Source organism: Triplophysa rosa, linkage group LG2, assembly GCF_024868665.1.
Source record: "Triplophysa rosa linkage group LG2, Trosa_1v2, whole genome shotgun sequence".
Taxonomy (NCBI): Eukaryota; Metazoa; Chordata; class Actinopteri; order Cypriniformes; family Nemacheilidae; genus Triplophysa; species Triplophysa rosa.
Window position 1 is genome coordinate 25,719,140 of NC_079891.1, and position 23,862 is coordinate 25,743,001.

General features: G+C 38.5%; 1 protein-coding gene across 1 annotated transcript; it reads right to left on the reverse strand.

The window, feature by feature from the left end:
• Positions 1-5,082: 5,082 nt before the first annotated feature.
• On the reverse strand, positions 5,083-7,482 carry LOC130570952 (structural maintenance of chromosomes protein 5-like). The gene is made up of 7 exons (XM_057361502.1): positions 7,305-7,482; positions 6,505-6,565; positions 6,167-6,217; positions 6,049-6,093; positions 5,906-5,970; positions 5,661-5,805; positions 5,083-5,498 (listed from the first exon to the last, which is right to left on the reverse strand). The coding sequence occupies exons 3-7, from the start codon at positions 6,173-6,175 to the stop codon at positions 5,208-5,210; spliced, it is 555 nt and encodes a 184-aa protein (XP_057217485.1). The 5' UTR covers positions 6,176-6,217; positions 6,505-6,565; positions 7,305-7,482; the 3' UTR covers positions 5,083-5,207.
• Between the last annotated feature and the right edge of the window lie 16,380 nt (positions 7,483-23,862).

Here is a 23,862-nt window from a genome sequence, read left to right on the forward strand (position 1 = left end):
AGCCATCCACAAATGCGTGCACTGATCCACAAATGCGTGCAGCGATTCACAAATGCACAGAAAGCGATCCACGAATGTGCAGAAAGCGATCCACAAATGTGCAGAAAGTGATCTACAAATAAATGCCATTGAAATAAATTTGTAAATATTTTTTATTTGCAAATCTCATTGTATTTATTTGTGAATTCCATTTATTTTTGTGGAACGTCTAACATATATTTATGGTTCGCTTTTTGTGCATATGTGGATTTAAAAAATGTTTGTGAAACTCTCTATATTTATTTGCGGATCATAGTTTATTTATTCAGAATATTGCAACAATTCTGATCCCATATTTGTGTGGCAAAAAGTCCCCCCACATACATGTATCCCTGTTTGACGATAATTACTTGACACTGAATAATTAGGTTTATGAGAACATCACCACACACTACATTTTTGCATGAGTGAATACTGCCAACTATAGAGTGTACTCTATCTTTTATAACTGCCATTGGTGCTGATGAAGATATTAACACTTAAATAATTTGTGAGAACCTATACTGTTGTTGAGGATATAAAACGACAGCCTGATTTCCCTTTTGCTCTCTAATGTTAGACCTACTCCTTTTAAAATTCAACCATGATCAACAAAAACCTTTTTTTTTAAAAGCTTGTGGACCCTGTTTTCTGTTCCAGGGCCAAACACGAGTAGTTTTCTGCAGATCTACATATTGATTTATTTGTGTGTGGAGAGTGGGTTAATTAAATGTGAATCGTAAGCCTGCGACTAAATATTTAGCATGCTGGACAGAGGAGGGGAATCTGTCCTTTAGATGTTAAAACGCCAATCATACAGCATAACCTGGGAATATCTGTCAACAACCTGTGAACGAATGGTATTGAAAAAGATCTGCAGTAGGATTAAATAAGTGCCTTCAGATAGTGTGCAGTTTTGCTGAGCATCTGTAATGAGGTGTATCACAAATCCCAATCAAGTGCATGTACAGAACATTTTGATCTAGAACAATAACTGCAGCATAAACAAAGAGTAAAAAGAAGCTTGATTTAGATCAACTGAATTCAGTCTGAAAGATTTGTTCAGGCCAATGATGTGTGGGTGGTGTCAATGATTTAAAATTCTTAAGAATTACACGAGGCTAATTAAAGTAAGGTTTTCTTTGATTGAAAATGTCACACACAACTTAAGGCTGAAATACACTACAAAACTTTAGCTCATATTTTGCCCAGATTTTCAGTCTGGACTTGTTGCAGAAAGTCTGTGCCAGTCTGCAGATTTGATCAGTTAGTGTGTTTCTATCTGAAACTTTCAAAAAGTCTGCAAGTGTATGATGTCTAGTTTAAAAAAAATGGTTCAGATTTTAGAAGTCTTGTAGTGTGTTCCAGCCATTAAGGTTGCCTTAGTAACAATATGTGCTAACAAATGTAATCAAAACGTTTTCAATAAATCAATAAAAATACTTTTTATTTGCTTAAAGAGAATTCTGAGAATTGTTTCTAAACACATTATAGATGTTAGAAATGTATTGCTGAAACACATTACAAAGACTATGCACGTCTGTATGTATGTAGTACCAGGGACGTGCACAGACATTTTATGGGCTCAAGTGGAAAAAAGGGCACTTCTCATATTTGTTTTAATTTTTTCCAAACAAAATGTTAAATATATTAAAATAACTATTTATATAAATCCCTCACACTCACCCAGTTGTTTCATGTTCCAACAATGGTCTTCTGTAGAATTCACAAATTTTATCCAAAGAACACTGTTCTTAGAACAGGCAACAACAAAGGAAATTAAGCCACAATGTGCATGTTTTCTATGCTAAAGTTTCAAGTATATAGTTAGGATAAATGACTGCACAAAGGAAAATGACATATTTTCACTAATAATTTATATATATAATATAATTTATTTTGCACAAGCCAATAAACTTAATTATTTTGGTGTTATTGGGACACCAACAATGAACTTCACACTAAACTGAAAAAGGCAGTAGGTGCTAATTTGTTATTTTACAGGACAAAAACCTGCAAAAATAATTAAAACACACTGCAAAAAATGATTGACAAAATACAAAAATACAGCAGCTTAACTAATTATTATTAATACTATTTTTGTTGCTATAATTACACTTACTGTACCACGCACGCGCACACACACACTAATGGTGACAAGAACTTTGTTTCACATTTGAGGGAGGGCTGTTTAGATCTATCAGCGCATACACAACATATAAAATGGATGTAGATGAGGAGTCTGACATCAAACTTATCAAGTTATTGTTTAAGGCAGGACACTTAATGTACTGTTCAAGTTTCAGATGTTGGTCTATTTTGCTTTCATGTCTACTTTTGCTCTAATGGAAAGGAAATATCCAAAATACACATTAAGGTGTTTGTTTTAAGCCTTCTATACCCTCGTCTGTTTGCTTCTGTAGATTTCTTCTAAATTAACCCAAAACAAGCTGCATATATATCTGAATATTTAAACACAACATTTCAAGGGAAAAGACTTTTGATGTAAGTTATATTAACTAATAACTGGTGGTATGATTTAGTTATTTTGTTTATCCTATTCATCTTAATTGCCTGACAAATGTATGCAAGTTAGCACATTTTAATTACTTAATGCCTGGTTTACATATCAATGAGGCGATTCTGATGACGTTATTAATTTTACTGTGTTCAGCTGTCGTTTCTCCATCAAGTTAGCATGTATGCCAATACTGCCTTTAGCTTACTCATTAGCTCATAAGTGATGGATGTTAGCAAAACAATATTTGCAGTTTGTCTTTTGGATAATTCGTGTGAATTCGAAAGCACATGTAAGCTAGTCTGTTCATCACCACTCACCTCCACACCAAGACAAACGCTAAAGGAGGGAGGTCTTCACTTCTGTGGCTCTCTGCCTGATGTGCCAAACGTGCTACACACACAGCTGTGCTTGCGTGGAGATGCGGATGGGAGAAAGGCATCGGAACTCTCAACATTTGCCGACCTGAACTGACATTTTCTAATTGTTTGACAAGGAAAGCTGTGCGCAAACAGAAACACATACGCGTGCACATTCATATATCCATTTATTTAAAAAATCCCAGAAAAAGGGCACTTTCTCTCGAGGAAGAAAATGGGCCTGGGCTCAAGCCCCAAAGCCATCCCCCCCTGCACGTGCCTGTGTAGTACTGAATAAGCCCTTTTCACAATGACGTCACTTAACTTCCGCCTTTTCGTATCATAACATCCGTCTTGCAACAAACAACAACAAGAAGAAAAACTTCCGTTTTGCCGTCGCGATGGAATTTAACAATATTGAGAAAAAAACTGACAGAACACGTATTCCTACTTATCCTAGCACCTTCGCTAACACAAAAAGAAAAGAAAACACTTACCTTCATAATCAAACAGGTACTGTTCGAAGAATTTGTATAATTTCTCTAGCTTTGATCTTGTCGTTAGCTAAAATTTGTCTGCAAGACGTTTGTGACAAGCAGAGCGGGACGAGGGCCGTGAGGGAACTGCGCGAGGCCGGTGGCGCGAGTGATGACGAGCATCTCTCTCGTCCCACTCTGCTTGTTACAACGTTGTACATCATCTAGCCGTATTTGTGGCAGATGTGCAAGGGACTTTGTAAACTCTGTCGGTACACGATCCGGGATGCCTGCACGATCCGTTCTGCGCATGCGCATAATGACGTAGTAAACAACTTCACGGTTTCCCTACACTATTGGTATCAAGCATGCGATGAAACGCTTGACGGCCAGACGGCACAACTGGCGGCATATTTTTGTAGGCTACGTCGTGTTTTTCATTTAACAGTTCACGGCGGGTCTATTTTGATGTTTTAAAATGTAGCTTACGCTATGCATTACGATGTGTTTACGTGGCTGCCAATCCAAAATAATAAAGGAGTTGTTACATGAACATACACGATTTTGGTTACATGTGGAATAAAGTCTGAGTCTTGAGAGTCTGTCACTGCAAACCTTCAGTTTCCTCCATACTCCCCTTTGCGATTCATTGCTGCATGGCATTAGGCCTACTTAACTTGCGTGTTTCGATCTGAGGTCAGTAGTATTGTCAAAGACGGTTTTTATTAAAAGCTGCTAATATTAGTTACTTTAAATCGACTCGTTTTGTATTAGTATGGGTCTATAATAGGCTAATATATCTATCTATATAATCTAAATGAGGAATAATCCCTTCAATGGTGTTACAGAACACAATAAGGAACATAATATGCATTTCTGCCTAGACTATCTGCACTTACATGAAGAAAGAACTACAAACAAGTCTGGGGAAACGTTACAGAGTATTTCAACGCATAGTGTGCACACAGAAGTGACATGAGACCAGAGGTGGACAGTAGTGAAAGTCGCGGTACAAAGGTGCTCAAGCGTGGAACAGATCGTGCAGTGTCGTCGCTAAACAGAATTATCATATGTCTACACGTCATTATGCGCATGCGCGGAACGGATCGTGCAGGCATCCCGGATCGTGTACCGACAAACTCCATCTGAGAGCTTGTGGCTACCCGATCCGTCCCGGAAACACGATTTGTTCCGCGCATGCGCGAAACTGACGTCACTTCCTGTCTGAAATAAATCGAAACACTTTACGGCAGTTTCGGGTATGTAGGCTATACCGTTACTGCTGTTGTTTTACACTCGGAGTTTAATATATATATTTTTTATTACATTTATTAATAAATGTATTTATTATATCTGTATAAGTTTCTTTTTTCTTAATTTGTTTCTTACAATGCTTTGAGATATTTCCTGGCTTGTTAAATTGTTGCTGAATTATAATGCATGTTTGTTTTAAGGTGGTCATAAAAAATAACTACCCGATCCATTTCGGTTAAAATTTGGTTAATATGTGGCACAAATTAACTTCATTGAATTAAATAAATGGTCAAATTAAACTGAATTGTTTAAATTTGCTAGACACAATTTGGAAAATACAGATGTTCATACAGATGTGTTTTCTTTCTATTCATTTTCTAAAGATAGGTTCTACATAACTGTTCTAGATATTTAACTGCATTTAAGAAACACACAGAATACAGTTATATATATATTCTTTCAATTTATTTATACATTTGTTCCATTCCTCACACACGCTCGCTCACGCACACTCTCGCACACGCACACACATGCACACTCTCTCTCACGCACACTCACTCACTCACACACGCGCACACACACTCACACACTACATTTCTCTTTGTAGAACATAGCATTGACCTTTAGGCCTTGGTCATCAACACAGTACGACAAAAATGTTTCCATGTCTTCTTGGTAATGAAATATAAACAAAAAGGCATCCTTCGCCTCAGAGAATTGACCCCCCAAGAGGTTCTTGATGGCATTTTGTTGATCACCCCTGTTCATCTGCAAAAAGGCAGGCTCTGTCACCTCCCCACGGAATAAGTGTCTGTGATTCTGTACCCAGTACCACGCTGTATTTAGGTCTCGGACAATGGTTGGCTGCTGCACCTATTGAAGTAAATGAAGTTTATGCTTCATTCTAATTGGTTGACTAATTAAATGGCCTATAGTCATTTATTCCTTACATAGTAAAATGGCACAACAGTTATACTATTTATTCAGCAATCATGCAAATGCTTCATGTATAACCACTACTGTATAATCATTAACCTTATCAATGTCCTTGTCATCCACAACTCTTCTGCTGGGTGACAGTTTGGTGGTGGTGAATTTCGACACCCTAAACACAGGCTCAACGATCCCCTGAAGGAGTTGGGATGCTTCTTCGGTCCAGTATGCAAACCTCTGTCCATGCCTTTGAAAATATATGTAAATGTATATGAACTCTATGTAATAGCTTTAGCTAACTTAATACAGCCAAGATACTGAAATTATATCTGTAGAATCTATCATACCCTTCTAGGCAAAATCTTTCCATGAGGTTAATGCACCACCACTGGCGAATCAATGGCACCTCCTCCTAAAACCCTCAAACACACAAAAAAAATGCACACATACCAGTAGTTCAATGACATACTTGTGTGAAAATCCAGCTTACCTCTGTGAATGTTAAGGGACATGATGTGCAGATGCTGAGAGCATACTGTGAAACACAAATAACACTGTAAGACTTTGGTTTTATTATCTAACAGCTTTGATAAATTAAACATTCTTACCATCAGCATGTAGACACCACAAGAATCCCCACTGGACTGTTGAGGAAAAAACTGGAAAAGGAAAAGTGCATCCACAGTTAGTTTAAAAAACAACTGCAATTTTTAGGTAAGGGATGATGTACAGGCAGCAGGTTGTTATCGCAGAATAAAGCCTGACAGTGTGATAAAGACTGGGTTACCATGTGTTATTAGTTTTGTGTGCTTGTTATCTGGGAATATCAAACCTTGGAATGTTGCAACTGGCCAATCAGAATCAAGTATTCCAGAGCACAGTCGAATAAACATGTTTAGTTATATACATACATTTGCTTGACACAATTCCATCATTTAAAACATACCTCAAGGTCTCTTCCTGTTTTTTCAGTCCAGGATCCTGGGTCAATGAAGCTTGCAATGTGTCTGGGATTCCAAAGAGAACACAAAATTACATAACGTGCAATTAAATTATCAGGTGTGCAGCCTGAGAACTAGGCTCTTTGATGAACTTGAAGCCTGTGAACGAGGCTCTATACAAACTTGAAGCCTGAGAACGAGGCTCCTTTTGGAAACTGTAACCAAATAACATGCCTGGAACAAGGCCAGTAAATTATCTTAAGTCTAAACCTAAATATGGTTCTGTAAGTCTTATCTCCAAAACCATCAGGTTGTCTTCCTCGGACAGGACAACTAGCCGCATGTACTGTTTAATTGGGCCGGTGTAGAAGAGTCTGTCGCCTGTTTGAAGAAGAAAAAAAGCATGAAAAAGTTGCAGTTAAAAGAAATATCATATTATCTGATATCTGACTAAAATTAAACTCCATAAAGGTCAATAAAAACATCACATAAATTTAACCAATTTTATATATAAATTGATTTTATAATTAATATATAAAATAATGCACAAATCACACTACAAAGAAAGAAATTTGTAATGGTTTTAATGGTAAAAGCTAATGGTTCATAGTAGTATTTTAATGTAAACATTAGCATCTCTGTGAAGGGTTCTATCGTTTTCTTATTCTATACGGGAATTTAACAAGTACAGTTAATGTAGCTCGATATTTTAAATATAACTTTGTAAATTAAGCACATGACCCAGGTTGTAACAGATTGTCAGTTCTCCTTTTAATTATAAAATCGCTTAACGCAATTTAATTACCTTTGATGATAAAATTCGAAGACGCCCGGAACAGGTGTAATGCCGAGAAATGCACCCCTGCCAGATTCCGAGCTGGTCCCAGGTCGAGAAGACTGTCGTAAAACGTCGCCGATAACAGGAAGTGACGTCAGTTTCGCGCATGCGCGGAACAAATCGTGTTTCCGGGACGGATCGGGTAGCCACAGCGCTAGCGGAAGTAACTTCTTCTTCTTGAGTTTTACTGGCGGTTGGCAAACCAGCTTATAGGTGCATTACCGCCACCTTATGAACTGGAGTGCTAGCGGAAGTCACGATACACTGCTTCGCGGCAGAACGTAAGATGCGTGACGTCATGTGAAAAGGGCGTATTGTGGAGTTAAACAGTTTTTCACCAATTCTCTTTTCAGGATTTTTTGGGCGGGGCTAAAACGGGGCTCGAGCATGCATAGCCCCTCCCCTATCACTAGAGCGCCTAGCATCAGGTGTCTGCTCAATCACGAGCTCAGGGTTGTAAGCTTTTCGCACACGCTTTCAGGCTCTCACTCTGCCCAACTAAACAAATCTCACGCCAAATAACAGACAATCGACCCGGCTGGTTCGCTATCAGCAATTTCAGCATCTACCTTATCAGCTCAAGAGAGAACCACTACAAATAGACAAAGCTGTCTGTGTTCAGAGCTTGACTTCTTCATTGAAGCTGCTAGCGTCTGTTTTAAATTATAATCCTATGGAGTAAACCGTGTTTTCAAAAAAAAGTCCTGAGCGCTTTTAAAAACACCAGTGCCAGCGTCTTTTTCTGCAGCTTGGTTGTATTTGAGGTTGGAAAAAAGTTCAACTTTTCTGAAAAAACATCCTGTCAAGCACCTTTTTCACAGCTAACCAATGACGGAGACCTGTCGTTTCCATAACAACATGCGAGGAACGTGATTGGTCGAGAAGGCTCAAGCTCGAAAAAATAAAATGGCGGCCGAAACGCCCGTTGGAGCATAGTTTTGTATAAACGTACGTTTAATTTTCACTTTCAATAACTTTTGATTGCATTTGTAGCGAGAACATAGTAGTTGTTAAATATGTGATTGGTTATAGCAAATACGCTCTCTGTTTATAATTCAAATGGACTTCCGTTACGCTGCCTATGAAGCCTGTCTCTCTAAAGGCGGGCATACACTGTGCGATTTCAGCGAAGTTCTTGTGAAATACCAACTCGCACTGTACGAGTAAACCGTATGCGAAGTAAATATCAAGCTCGCGATTTATGTGCTCTCACTGTGCGGTCCGCCTTAAAGGCGGGCATACACTGTGCGAGTTCGGTCCGAATTTGAGGGGAATTCTGAGTCGGACGACTCCTTTTTGAGTCGGGCCGAATTTATCCTTTCCCGTACGTCGTTTGTCGTCCAGTGTACAGTAGGATTCGAGAGCCGATTACCCTCTCCCGACCGGCAATCGGAAGGTCGGACGAATATCTGACATGTCAGAAATGTTGGTCGCCGCTCGTGAGTGTATCGCACTGTTGAAGCCGAGCTACGAACCGATTTTTCTAAATTCGTTATGTTTTCTCTCACTGCGCCTGCGCTAAAACCAAACCATGGCTTCGCGGCGTGTGAAGTGGACAGAAGTGATGGAGGCAAAACTCGTCGAATTATGGTAGCAAAATTCATGTCTTATTGTGTGGAGTCACTTTCTCAAAGAGGAAATGAAAGTCCTCCACAGACATTCTAAGAAGGTCTCGCGGCCATCATCCATTTACATTAAACATGCACAATTTCAAGAGAAATGGCAGTGATATCAGCTCATGAAAGCAGTGAAATACACGTTTGCTGATGTAAACATACAAGTGAAGCTTTAATATGATGTATTTTTTGTAAGTAGGTAGGAGTATGTATCACTTTTTGTGATAGTCTGGGTAAAATACAAGATTGTATGCACTGTGAACAGATTATATTTAGCTTGAAGATCTTATGATGAGCCACAATCCATTCAAACGCATAATCTTTCTTCGACATAAAACGCAAAGAGTGAGGTCTGTTGCTTATCTCAAGTTCGCGTTGCAAAATAGATAAACTACATTGGCCGCGTCTTCCAAGCCACCTGCGCATATGCCGGCGTCTCTCTCTTTTTTAGGCGTTTCGACACACAGAACTGCGAGGATGGCCAAGGCAGTGCGTTTCTTCGTTGAAAGCATGTAGTAAACTGCCACACCAGGTGATCGGAGTTCCCACGTGTGTATTTCACACGCACAGTGAGAGAGCAGCAAGTCGCAGAGCGAAAATCAGACTGCACAGTGAGGGCACATAAATCGCGAGCTTGATATTTACTTCACATACGGTTTACTCGTACTACAGAGTTGGTATTTCACAAGAACTTCGCTGAAATCGTACAGTGTATGCCCGCCTTAATGGCAAGCTCACGCTATGTGACTTTTGGCTGGATTTTGCTGTCGCGGACAGATTTCCAAGGTCTGCGATAAAACCTTCAGATCGTTTCGGTCGCCGAAGATCGTTAAGTATAAGCAGGTGTGCAACGTGATCTGGACCTGTCTCGAGCTATCCCAGACGCTACGATTTTCAAACCTGTTTGATATTATCGCCTAGTGATCTCGTTGTGTGCGCGATTGAACGACCACGTGGAACTAATCCAGCCAATCACAGTGCAGATGATATAAACAGAGGAAAGAAGATGAAATTAAACGTATTTTCGCTGATGGTCGGGACCGCCTCTTCACCGAATGTTTTGTGGTGTGTAGTATGCGTGCAGCTATGACAAGACGACTACAGATGAGAAGGAGCTTTGTTATGTAGTGTAAGCGCCATAGCAATACGCCCCTTTCACATGACGTCACGCATCTTCCGTTCTGCCGCGAAGCAGTGTATCGTTACTTCCGCTAACACTCCAGTTCATAAGGTGGCGATAATGCACCTATAAGCTGGTTTGCCAACCGCCAGTAAAACTCAAGAAGAAGTTGATTCCGCTAGCGCCTCAGAATGGAGTTTACAAAGTCCCTTGCACATCTGCCACAAAAACGGCTAGATGATGTACGTCTTGCAGACAAATTTTTGCTAACGGCAAGATCAAAGCTAGAGAAAGGACACAAATTCTTTGTTGAACAGTACCTGTTTGATTATGAAGGTAAGTGTTTTGTTTTCTTTTTGTGTTAGCGAAGGTGCTAGGATAAGTACTTGAATACGTGTTCTGTCAGTTTTTTTTCACTGTTGTTAAATTCCTGCACGACGGCAAAACAGAAGTTCAAGTTCTTCTCCTTCTTTGTTGCAAGACGGATGTTATGATACACTGCTTTGCGAAAAGGTGGAAGTTAAATGACGTCATTGTGAAAAGGGCCTAGTCATCTCACAGTCCCGTAGTGTCAGCTCGGCTTAAGCTGCCTCCGTGCACAAATGCTATCTTGAACATTGTCGGGTGCTATTTGTAACCACAACACGCTCTGGGTTCGAGCCTTGTCTCCGGACAGCACGCTAAATACGCATACCTTTTAACCTGCTCCTGAATTATCTACATCGCGCGAATTGACTCGCGCGTGTTTCAATTCAAATCCTCCAATAAAACGTATTCACATAATTCACATATAGCCTAAGCCTACTGGCTGGGAACTCAGGTTGAGTGATTCGAGTGGGCGTGGCTTCAGTGCCAACAGCGGACACGCCCACAGCATTTGAGAGCAAAGAGTCCTGCTTATTTTTCCAAGATTTTGATAACTTATTATGTTTACTTGGATATTTTTTTCTACATTCAAATTTGGCTGGGTGGTTAATAACACAATTATAGCCGCTATTTTCACTGCAAACCTAAACGTGGATGCTGATATTTCTTAAATGCAAAAAAATCCAAGAAAAGCACAGACAGTATTAGTTTGTTTATATTAAAGAGACTTTTTCTATTATTAATTTGTTATAAAATCGCAGTTTACTTTTGTTATTTGAAATAAAACATTATTTTATTATGCAAAGAAACGTGAAGCATTTAAGAAATAATGCAAGGGAAGTTGTTCATTTCAAATTTGTTTCAATTCATTTTTTAAAAATAAATCGTGAATAAATCGCATCGTGAGATCAGAATCGTGAATCGCATCGCATCGTGAGCTGAGTGAATCATTACATCCCTAAGTGAGACACAAGGACAGAGGACCCAGGTGCAGACAGCAGGTAAGGTGTTAACAAGAGACTTTAATAATAACAACAAAACAAAAACCCACAAGGGGGTAAAATAACAAAGATATAAACATGACAGATAAACAGGAACAAGGACTAACTAAACTAGACAGGACTAAAGATAACATTTACCAGTTTACAAATAACGACTACACTGACAAGACAGGACCTCACCCACGTGAATTGAAATAAACCAGCACAGGACAGAAAACACAGGGGCATTATAAAGGGATCAAATCAAGAGGGGGACAGCTGTGGGGCATGAAATAATTAACAATCAATAATGAGGAAACGAGGGGCGGGGACAAAGACGAGACCGGAGAGAGTGTATGGCAAGCCATAAGGGCCAAAAATACCTGTAAGTCATATTTACATTTACGTGTAATCATATAGCAGACACTTTTATCCAAAGCTACTTACAGAGAGTTCAAGGAGCAATATGCGATATGTCATACAGGAGCAATAATACAATAGGTGCTAATATAAAGTTACTAGTTGCAGCAAAAGCTAGACCAATACCTGTTGAGAGAAAGAGAGAGGGTTAGTGGGTTTTTTTTCCTCATTTGTCTGTCAAGTATTCACAGAAGAGATGGGTTTTAAGTAGTTTTTTTAATGTTGTGAGAGATGCGGTTGACCGGACTGAGTTAGGAAAAATGTTCCACCAGGAAGGAGTTGTGAAGGAGAATGAGCGGGAAAGTGACTTGAATCTGATAGCCAGTGGAGAGAGATGAAAAGGGGTGTCACATGAGCCCTTTTGAGCTGTTGGAAGACGAAGTGTGCTGCTGCGTTCTGAACCAGCTGGAGTGGTTTGATAACCTTTGCAGGAAGACCAGCAAGGAGAGCATTGCAGTAGTCCAACCTTAAGATTACCAGGGCCTGGACAAGGTGTTGTGCCGCATGCTCAGTGAGATAGGGTCTAACCTTTCTAATGTTGAATAAGGCATATCGGCATGACCACGTTGTCTTTGCAATGTGATCATTGAAGGACAGCTGTTCATCAAATATGACTCCGAGGTTCCTGGCTGTTTTGGAAGGAGTGATTGTGGTATTGCCAAGTTGGATGGTGAGATGTGGGGTGTGCCGGAAACACGAGTAGTTCTGTCTTGGCAGGGTTCAGCTGGAGGTGATGCTCTTTCATCCAAGCTGAGATGTCTTCTAGGCAGGCTTTGGCCTCTTGGGTGGGCATTGGCCAAAGAAAGTGCACAATTGCACGTTTAGGAAAGTTTACAACCCTAAAGCTGAGCTATATAGTGGCCTCTTGAGGAATTAAAATCAGAGGGCTAAAAAACTACCTGCCACAACAACATATAATTTGCAAAATGCAACACATAAACCAACCAGTGAGAAAGGTGGTAGTGATGGGACGATGATGTGCCGTCTATTTCCGCCAAGACAAATGCCATCTGAGAATCTAGGAATTCTCTATGATTTAGCTATGGATTACCGGCTTCAAAACAAACAAGACCCTTCAGGTCTTTCTAATAAGTTGCACACACAGTCGTTCTGTGACAAGAAAATATATCTAGGGGTTGCCACGGATTCACCTGAGAAGATTCACATGCAAACGCTATTGATCCTCCAGCCTGATTTGTGCCTGATATCATTTCCTCCATCAAGAGTCCCTGAAGCAAATCAAGAGTTGCCAGACTACATTAAAGCAGGAACATTTTGATTAGAAAAGAAATAAACGTTTAAGAGGGCAGCCATTACATTTCGATGGAAAGCGTGTTAGCCTCACGTCCTGGGAATTGAAAGGCACGACGCCTTTAGACAAGCATGCTATTTGTTATGTCTAAACAAACCCAAAGCCCTGGGCAGCTGTTTAATATTAAAACTGAGAAAGATGAAGTTGTGTTTGTTTTGTGGTTGATCAGGGAAGTCACCATTCTTGTTCAGAATTACTGTTCAATAAATACGTAAATTAAGCTCATGAAAACAAGGACTTTATGATGGCATGGCATGTACATTAGCTTTTGTATGTTGCAAAATAAAATAAATAGTTCACCCAAAAATGAAAATCCTGTCATCATGTACGCTGTTGTTCGGTTACCTACATTCTTTAAAATATGTTCTTTTGTGTTAGTAATACAGGTTTGAAATGACAATAGGGTGAGTAAATGATGACACAATTTTCATTTTTGGATGAACTATCACTTTAAGTAAAGACAATTTATGACTGTTTTCAAATGCAAAATATCATAAAAAGAAATGTTCTAAATAAAAAGCGTGTGGTGTAAAACATTTTTTTTCAGTCATCCATCCACTTGAACATAACACTTCTCAATGAAGCTCTAACAAAAATCAAGGGTAGATGTGTCAGGGTCTTCCAATGTTCTATTGATTGAGTTCGCCATTGAGTGGGATTCTTAGAAACAACTGGACTCAAATAAAAGAACAGACTCTCTTAAACTGGAAGTGCGGCAAAAGCTTCCATCATTTCTCAAAGCTTATATAAGTCTGTACAATCTTGTATAATGTTCATTTATAATTTTTGTCAGATATAGGTGGATATTAAAGGGATATTTCACTACCAAATCAAAATTTCCCCATGTTTTACTCACCCTCAAGGTATCCTAACTGAATATGGTTTTCTAATAATCCAGTCAGAGTTATAATACCAAGTATCATTTTGCTTCCAAGCGGTAGAATGGGTGTTGATTTTTTGAAGCTCCAAAAAGTGCATCTATCGTTTGTTTACTTCATACCCGATTGTGTTTAAAAAAACTCGACGGACATTTTGATATATTTTTACATTCAAGCAATAAACCAGAAAGACAAGATTCACGCGCTGACGGGAAGGATTATGTTTTTAACAAGTAAGAAAGGTTCACACAGACCACTCACTGACCTCACATGAGCGACAGGCAACATTATCCTCATAAAAATAATGCATCCCAAATTGATCAAAACATTTTTGCTATCTTTGCATTGATTTTGATTAAGATTATGCTGCAATAGCAGAATAACGAAAATCTGTGCGGGCTTGTTGTGTTAATCCGGATTTTTATATCATGAGTTATAAGTGTACATTTTCATCTGCGTGTACTCGCACACTAAAGTTACCTTTCTTCGTCTTCTCTCACAAAATGAAAGAAGATTTGTTTGTTTCTTGGCACACGCCATTGCCGTTCTGTAGTCTTCTTTGCCTTCACACTGTTATATCTTATTTTGTCGAGCAGCTCAACTGCATGGTGATGTTCTAGGGATAGGTTGAAATCAGTCACATGGTGGGTGTATGTGCGTGTGTGTGTGTGTGTGTGTGTGTGTGTGCGTGTGTGTGTGTGTGTGTGTGTGGGTGTCTGTGTGTGTGGGTGTCTCTATAGGAGTGTCTCAGCCTCGACATGTGTGGGACCGAAGCGGACTTGTCACTCATGTACACAGCGTCAGCAGCGAATTTTAAACGTCCAGTTACTGAATTCCTATTATTATGATTTCAAGGCCTATATTTCCAGGCCAAAACATTCGGGGCTAGATTACAAACAATCGGGGCTAGAGCTGTTCAATAAATAGTGTGTGTGTGTGTGTGTGTGTGTGTGTGTGTGTGTGTGTGTGTGTGTGTGTCTGTGTGTGTGTGTGTCTGTGTGTGTGTGTGTCAGACTCGGCATGTGTGGGAGAGAGGCTGCAGTCAACATCATGTACACAGCGTCAGCAGCGAATTTTAAACGTCCAGTTACTGAATTCCTATTATTATGATTTCAAGGCCTATATTTCCAGGCCAAAACATTCGGGGCTAGATTACAAACAATCGGGGCTAGAGCTGTTCAATAAATACGCAGAGGTGGAAAGAGTACTGGAAATTTGTACTTAAGTACAAGTACTGTTACATTGCTGAAATTGTACTCAATTACAAGTAAAAGTACTGGTGTTAAAAAAGTAATTGAGTAAAAGTAAAAATTACTCTTCTCAAAAACTACTCAGAGTACTAGTTACTCGTTACTATTTAGTCGGGGTTATTTAATGAATTAAGAATAATTATTAATAATCAAATTTGGAGATTTATATAGAAAATAGCTACTTATAACAAAACACATCTTTACCTTACTGATAAAGCATATAACTGGATACAACTCAGACAAAATAACCATTCAATGTGTTGTTCTGTCTGTCTGTCTGTCTATTATGAGCTCAGTTTTCCAGGTAAAACCATTTATGCACTTCCAACACTGTTCAATCATGTGTACTAGGCCCCACAATGCAGAAAATAACAAATAAGAGCCCCAAACACTGCATGCAAAAAATGCTAAACATTTGTAACCTAAATTGCATTGGATTAGCATTAACAGTCATATCTGTAGAGGAACTGGCTGATCAATTACTCAACCTCAAGCCATTCAAGATGTATGTGACATTATTTCTTAAGTAGAACTATAAAGATTTTTACCTGGAGTTGTGGTCCATGGTTTTTCATGGTTCATGTCTTTAAAAGTTCAAAATACAGAGAGAGGCAACATAAAAGTAATCCCTGCGACTTATTTCGATGTAATGACGTCTTATTTAAGCGAGTCGATCGAACTGTGCAAGAAACTGAACGTTATTTACAACATTATAACGGGTAATGCACAGTTTGCGAAACTGCTTCGCATGCGTTCCAATCGCATATGTTCCCCACTCACAGTGGTGGAAAGTAACGAATTACAAATACTCAAATTACTGTAATTGAGTAGTTTTTTTCAGGAATTGTACTTTTTAAGTAGTTTAAAAACAGTGTACTTTTACTTTTACTTGACTACATTTTTAGTGCTGTATCGGTACTTTTACTGCGCTATTTTTCCTCACATTGTCGTCGCTACTTTATATTTTTAATCTTCATGTTACACCCCTTCAAGGCGCTGTCATGAAACAATGTACTATAGTACATCGCCACGTCACATCTTTTGACGTTGTTTAGATGAGGATTTTAAACCCAGAAGGCAAAAATAGCGCTTAGGTTTCATGGCACTTTAAGACATTCTCAAATTAATTTGCTTTATCATCTTGTTATCTTCCACCTTTGGTTTAAACTAATATTATCTTACATTCTTTCCTTAGGTACTCTTGTACAACCAGAGTACATCAAGTTCATTGGTAAAAGACTTTGTTTTTTGTTAAATATACTATTTGCCATCAAGGCCAAACTCTCTTTAGCCCTGAACAGTACTGACAAAAGCAACTTTATTAAACATAACAAAGAACAACTTTTCCAACAACATTCAAAATATGTTCCATTTTGATACAAGCTTCAGAAGTTCCCTTTAACATTATTTTCTATCTGTTCTTTTCTTTACATCTACTATATCAAAAGACACCAGAGGCATATCACAGCACAAAGAGGCAAAACAGCTAGTCTAAATGCCATTTTAAAATCTCTCTCGACCAAAAATGTAAAAAGTTCAAAGCGAAAAAATCCTCTTTTTTTCATTCATCTATACCAGATGCAGAGGTCTTGCTTTGGATCTTTGCAAACTTCACTTCATTAAATATTAAAGCCCAAACACACCAAACAATAACTAGTATTCTGTGCAGTGTTCTCTTCTAGTGCAGAGCAGATCTCACAGAAAACCACACAACCTATGACATAACAGATTCATCAAAGCATCACTGTAGAATAAAAATAAGATCAATGTAATGGATAGTTCATCCAAAATGAAAATTCTTTGATCATGTCATGCTCAACATGCTCATCCAATGACATTATATAGTTTTCCTACACACAACGTTGTATCCCCGACCTCAGTGAAGTCCATTGTACTGCCTATGGGCTTGAGCCTTGCTTTAGATAGCTTCCATGCATAGTATATAAAATTCCATAATCTGCTCCAAGGCTATAAAAATCAAATTTTCTATGATATAACTTCTGCCCTATAAAATCCTTTGCTTGGATGGTCTAATAGAGTAAGCCCACATGCTGATTAAATGCCATACGAACTTGACTAAATAATCCAAGGCAAGAGGGAAAGACATATGATGACTTTAAAATGGCAGTATCAAACTACCAGAGTCACCATGCCAAATCCAACACATTTTTGCTTATCAGTCTAATTAACCTATCCTGAGCGAGCCACCAACTCTAAATCACTTCCCATCTGTCAGCGCTATGAAAGTGTCATCTCTGCCCCCCCACCCCGTTTCAGCTGACGTGCCAGCAATCAGTCTGATTCATGAACGTGACTGTCGCTTTTCCCATATTAGCCTTACCACGCTGAAACCAAATATAACCTCTGCGAGCATGCAAATCCATTAGTATGATACACTTCTGTTCATGCTCTACTGTTGGTTTTGTCGCTTTATGAAGAAAAATGCATAATAAAGCATTTGTGTTAGGTCAAAGTTGTTAAAGCTACAAATGGGCGAAAATATTCCTTAGTGAAAAGAGCCTGAAGACTTTGTGAGAACGCTGGGGTGGAGAGGTGACTCACAGGCGCATCCCGCCTGCAATGGACTATGATTTGTGTTGGATGAGAACTGAGTGGACAAGTCTTTATCTAACAGAAACCAGAGCCCAGTTGTTCATACACACCGCTCATGCTGGCCAATTCTACATGCTTGAACAAGCTAGGATGGACACCGTATAACATCGCTTTAGGAATAGCACTGGTCAGTATCTATGACATTGTTAGGACCTGCTGCTAATACCTGTCTCAGGTGATGTGATCACAAATGAACAGTCGCTTGAGCTCTATATCCCATTTGCACCTGTATTTAGCACTGCCCACTTGGGATCAGATCATCCAAGATTTGTTTTTTTACCAGGTCTAAAGAGGACCTATGAGGCTACAATCACCTTCCAAAAAGTGAGGGATCTTAAAATCCCCGTGAACTGGAAGTTGCAATCGTTTTTACTTCCGTATTTTGACGCATTTTTGAGTGAAAAATAGTGGGCATGGCTTTCGTCTTTCTCTGCGATTTGATGTATAAAACAGTCATTGCATTTTGAAATGGAACTGGCTGCAGATTGACAGTTGAAGGGGAGGAGTTAGAGGAAGCTCCGCCCAAGCCGTCTAACATATGTCATTTAAGATGGATAGTCATTACAGAAAGGAAGTGCATTTTAAGATTTTAACTAAAGATTATGAGGGCACACAAATTTTTAAAAGAGAATGACCCACATTGATAAACTATTTACAATAAACGTTGCAATATTTCATGAAAAAATAGGCATTGTAATTTTTTATTTCACTGGGACTTTAATGTGTCTAAATGTGTCTAGCAGCTGAACTTCATACATGCCAATTCTTGCAGATTTAATTAAAAAATAACTATTTATGAAGAGTTGGCTCATATATCGCCGCTGTCCTTCTGAAAACTCCATATGTTGCGGTTTTGAAGAAAATACACAAGAAAATGCAATTAAACAAGAGCTGCACTTCTTTACCGAACATAAAAAAGCACTTTCTGGTACTTTAATTACTCTCAGTAAAGGTGAATGTCATCTCTGATATCAATGGTGCTAAAAAAATTGTTAAATCACTGAGGTCGACACTGTTAGGGATTTAAGCTGGCACCCCTTCAGTTATAAATGACTGGCCTTTGCATTCTCAGGTTCCATTGATATTGCACAGGGAAAGTGGGACATCATTGTCCTTTCAAAAACATTCAATGATGCCACATGTTATCAAGCAATTACAGGTGAAAAGCGCTTTTTGTTAACCATCTACGACAAAGATGGGGAACATTATCATTTTTAATGATCACTTTAGGGTTGCAATATTGTGTCAGTTATATGAAAAATCATTAACCTATGGACATGACCTGTGTATGTTTATTTGCTTTAAGTTACATACCTATGGACATGACCTGTGTATGTTTATTTGCTTTAAGTTACATACCTATGGACATGACCTGTGTATGTTTATTTGCTTTAAGTTACATACCTATGGACATGACCTGTGTATGTTTATTTGCTTTAAGTTACATACCTATGGACATGGCCTGTGTATGTTTATTTGCTTTAAGTTACATACCTATGGACATGACCTGGGTAGGTTTATTTGCTGTAAGTAACATGACTATTCTATACAAACAGAATGAAAGAGAACACATGCAGTATCACCGTACAATACAAGCAGTCTAGTCTGTGCATGTGTGTTTGATGTTTTGTGAGGTAACGTTAACTCACAGAATGGAAGACATGAGCTGTATCATACAATGGTTTTAGATTTAACGTTAGACGCCAAACTCCACTGGAACTGCTTCCATTACTAAGACTCTTTTCTCAAAACATATCTAAAAAACTAAAATCCACAGTAGGTCAATCAAGATTTGACGGATGAAACTGCGCATTGATTATACTAATTTATTGACTGATTTGAATTGAGTTAAATGTGTGCTTTCACACGTAAAGAACGCAGGTGTTCGAGCTATCGCGAGAGTTTCGCGCGGTGAGAGTTTATGTGGCGCTAGTGCGCAGTGCGCAGCGCTAACCGTTGGAGTATGACAATAAATTAACGCAACAGCGATTTAGCCTGCTCCTCCAAAATTCGTAAATTCGGTAAGAGCTATCTTCCTCTACTCCAATTTACCTCATTTTATCAAGTTTAGAGATCGAGCCGAGTCTGGGGACAGAGCTCTTCCTTCTAGAAGCAAACCATTAACTTACTGTCGTTAGGTTTGGATGGACAAATGCATTAGTGAAATTAGGTTGTCTTGGGTAAACGTTCTTACAGCCAGTAACAGAGCCGTTCCTGAAAGACATTCCTGTTAAAAAATACAACCCTGCCCAAAAAAAGCATGGATTAATGGTTATCATCGGAATTGTATATTGGCTTTAATGGAAACCAATGATAGATTCTATTGTTGGAGTGTCATCTGGCAGAATAATCCTAATGCCTAAAACACACTACAAAAAATTATTTTGTAATTGTTTTAATGGAAAAAGCTAATGGTTCATAATGGTATATTAATGAAAACCATAAGAATTTCTGTGATGGTTTCTGTTGTTTTATCAGCAGGGGTATGAACGAGGCTATTTGAGAGTCACACCTGTTGCTAAAACCATTGACAATAATTAAAGCGCTAACTGCTTTCCCACAGACTGTGTATCATCGTGTGCACCTTACAGTATGAAGGTATTTTTTGTGCAAAACAACTGAGTGCCTGTGAGAGTGGAACTTGTAGTTGTAGAGGTTGGCCACACATGTGTATCAGTAAATTTGAAGTCAAAATTTGAAGTTGCAAACTTGTAGATTTTTTTCTCTCCCGCAAACACAACACAACAGTTACGCCTTCTTGAATCCTTCAGTGCAAGTGCACAAATCCAGTTCTACAATCACAAACTAAGATACTCGTGCACTCACATCTTTTGCTACGATTGCTGCAGTAAATATTGTGCAAAACACATTCACACACCTGCACCAAAAGCAAGCGTTCACAGACGAGTTTATGTGAATTCATGCAGTGAGAGTTGAACGCTTGTCAAATATTTTCTCACAAATTAAAGGTTTTATTCTTGGACATCTTTCTAACACAAACACAAGAACATAACTACAACTGCTTGAATCTGCTGCTGCGAGTCTCTGACACAAGTTCACACACTCTCTGATTTTGCACCACATATCTGTGTGATGTATGGAGCAAAAGTGATTTTGTTTAATTTTCGTAAGGGATTGTCAATGTAGCTGACCAGCATACTTATTTAAACTAAACCAATGTATTCTATGACGATTAGTGATTTCACAAAAAAAAGCAGCTCGGGATGATTCTCGCGGACTTTTCCATCACTTGCGCGTTAGGGCGCCACCTGCTGGGCGTCAAAACTAGCTGGTTTGGACTCTGCAAGAGCACAAATCACTTTTGCTCTATACATCACACAGATATGTGGTGCAAAATGAGAGAGTGTGTGAACTTGTGTCAGAGACTCGCAGCAGCAGATTCAAGCAGTTGTAGTTATGTTCTTGTGTTTGTGCTAGAAAGATGTCCAAGAATAAAACCTTTAATTTGTGAGAAAATATTTGACAAGCGTTCAACTCTCACTGCATGAATTCACATAAACTCGTCTGTGAACGCATGGTTTTGGTGCAGGTGTGTGAATGTGTTTTGCACCATATTTACTGCAGCAATCGTAGCAAAAGATGTGAGTGCACGAGTATCTTAGTTTGTGATTCATAGAACTGGATTTGTGCACTTGCACTGAAGGATTCAAGAAGGCGTAACTACTGTAATGTAATGCATGTTGACACTTAAAATGTGTCTAGTTAGTCCACTGAGGGCCACTGAAAAAAACATGTTGATAAAAGGTAAACAAAGGAGCAGTCTTTGTGATTAACATACTTAGGGCAAGGCAGATCTCATCTCATCTCACCATCACTATTTATTTTTTTAATGGAGTAAAGATCACCACTGCCCCCTATTGGTGCAATAGCGGCAGAGAGAGCTACACTGGAGAAGTGCAGTGAGGACACTGCTAATGATGTGTTCATCCCCAGAGGACATTTTGGTTGCTCAGAGGTTGTTCTCTTATCGTTTAGAAGACTTAATGGCATTCTCAGTTGTCTAATTTAAGTGTCAACTTTGTCTCAGACAACAATTCATAAAATGAATATAAAAAAAATGAATGAAAAAAGTTTAAACATTTGTCAAATATATATTTTTCTGTATTTTCTGATGTAATTGTGCAAAGGGGATGGTGGGTTTGGCTAATGATCAGAGTATCTTCACAGACAAGTAAGCAATAGTCAAGTTGCAGCAGATCGAGGCACTTTAATTGTTCTAAGAAAATCACATCAAAGACATAGAAAAACTTTTTTCAATGAGTTTCTAACTTTTAAAACTGGGCCACGTCTAGTTAGAAAATTGACCCAGGGCTTATTCACACTCTCTAACAGGCTTGTGAATTATGAGCATTCCGTTTGAAATACAATGGATTTGCACAAAAGCCGAATGAAAGAGGTTGAAGAATGAGCAAAATGACTGGCTGTCAGACTTTTGATTAAGTGAGGTGTCAGTCAGTCTGTCAATATTATGGACATATGGAAAGCAATTCACACATAACTCATTAGTGCCAAGGAAAGCTACAGTATAATAGCTCTTAAAGTGAAAAGATGGTTTAAAAAAATATTATGTAAAATCTTTAATGTCATCTGGCATGCACTGTAAAACTGAACTTGTTTATTTTTATTACATATAGCAAAATGTTTATTAAAGGCAATATGAATTATGGTCATGCAATCGTGTTTGTGAAATATCTCAAATCTAATAGGTTATGCATTTGAGAAATTTTAAGGCAGAATATAAACAGCATAGCCATTCAGAGACACAAAGCATTTTGGCTAAGTCCTTTAAAAGGTCAATTTCTCAATATGAGCGTCTATGCTGTGCATATTTCTCTTCATTAGCCCCAGACACAAAACTATTCTAGTCACATAAAAGTTGGATGGTTCAATTTACACACAGTATAACACAATTTAGTAGAAACCGTTTATTTATTTGTTCAACCCTCGTGTATAGCTTGTTGCATGTATAGCATAGTTCTTGCTCTGGATTTTGTCATATTTTTCATGCAACTATCAGAACTGTAACACGAACATGTTAAAGGATTTTTTAAATAAAATCTTAGCATTATTTAGTCACCTTTATGTCTTTCCAAACCTGTATGATTCATGTTCAGAAGAATAGTCCCTGTCTCTTTAATGGAGATGTTTTCCCTTGTAACTGTCAGTGTTCATGTTCATCGTTCTTTTGAACTATAAAACTCTTTCATATCCACATCAAATTTTGACATTCACTTCAAGTCAGCAAAATTCATGCAACCTCACTTGGTGGAGCAAGAGCGAGGCAAGAAAAATGCTGCCGTGCAGGCAAGATCAGAAGCAACATGATGTTTGCTGCTCTAAGCTATAACAACCTCCTATCATTTACAGAGCAGTTGTTTAGATGTCAACAGCAGCTACGCTAGGTGAGCACAGCAAACTTAAAGAATGCTGCAAGCGATTTTTCAAAAAGAAAATACTCTTTTTCAGAATGATTAAATGCTTAAATAAGAACAGATGTTCATTGGAATTCTATAAGTATATGTACAATCATTACTGTCAAATGTAGATTATAAAAAGTCAATCTGCTAAAGGTCCAAGGCATTTATAAAAGTGCCCAAGACAGGATATTACTTATCTGATTAACTTTTATGTTTTCAGTTCATTCAGAAGCTCACAAAGAGGTAACTGTTAAACTCCTCCCTAAATTATTCTCCTGAGAATTCCAAACTATTCCTATAAGATCTGCATTCCAACAGATACTGCATGCTGTCCCTTAAACACACAGAGGATTACCTACCTACCCAGTGTTATAAAATATGACATTTAAGCAATATGCAAAAATTTGTGGGATTAAATTGGAAAATTTTAAACACATGGAGTTGCCAAAGAGGACATCTGATCTTCTCAAAGCTTAGTATTTGCATCTGATGTTTACTCAAAAGACATTTCAACCTTTTTGACCTTCTCCTT

Bases quoted from the DNA above. Each gene is read 5' to 3' on its own strand.
- LOC130570952 (XM_057361502.1), bottom strand. The intron at 5,971-6,048 runs GTAAGCTGGATT...TGAGGGTTTTAG, and splicing joins GTCCCTTAACATTCACAGAG to GAGGAGGTGCCATTGATTCG. The intron at 5,806-5,905 runs GTATGATAGATT...ATATTTTCAAAG, and splicing joins GAAAGATTTTGCCTAGAAGG to GCATGGACAGAGGTTTGCAT.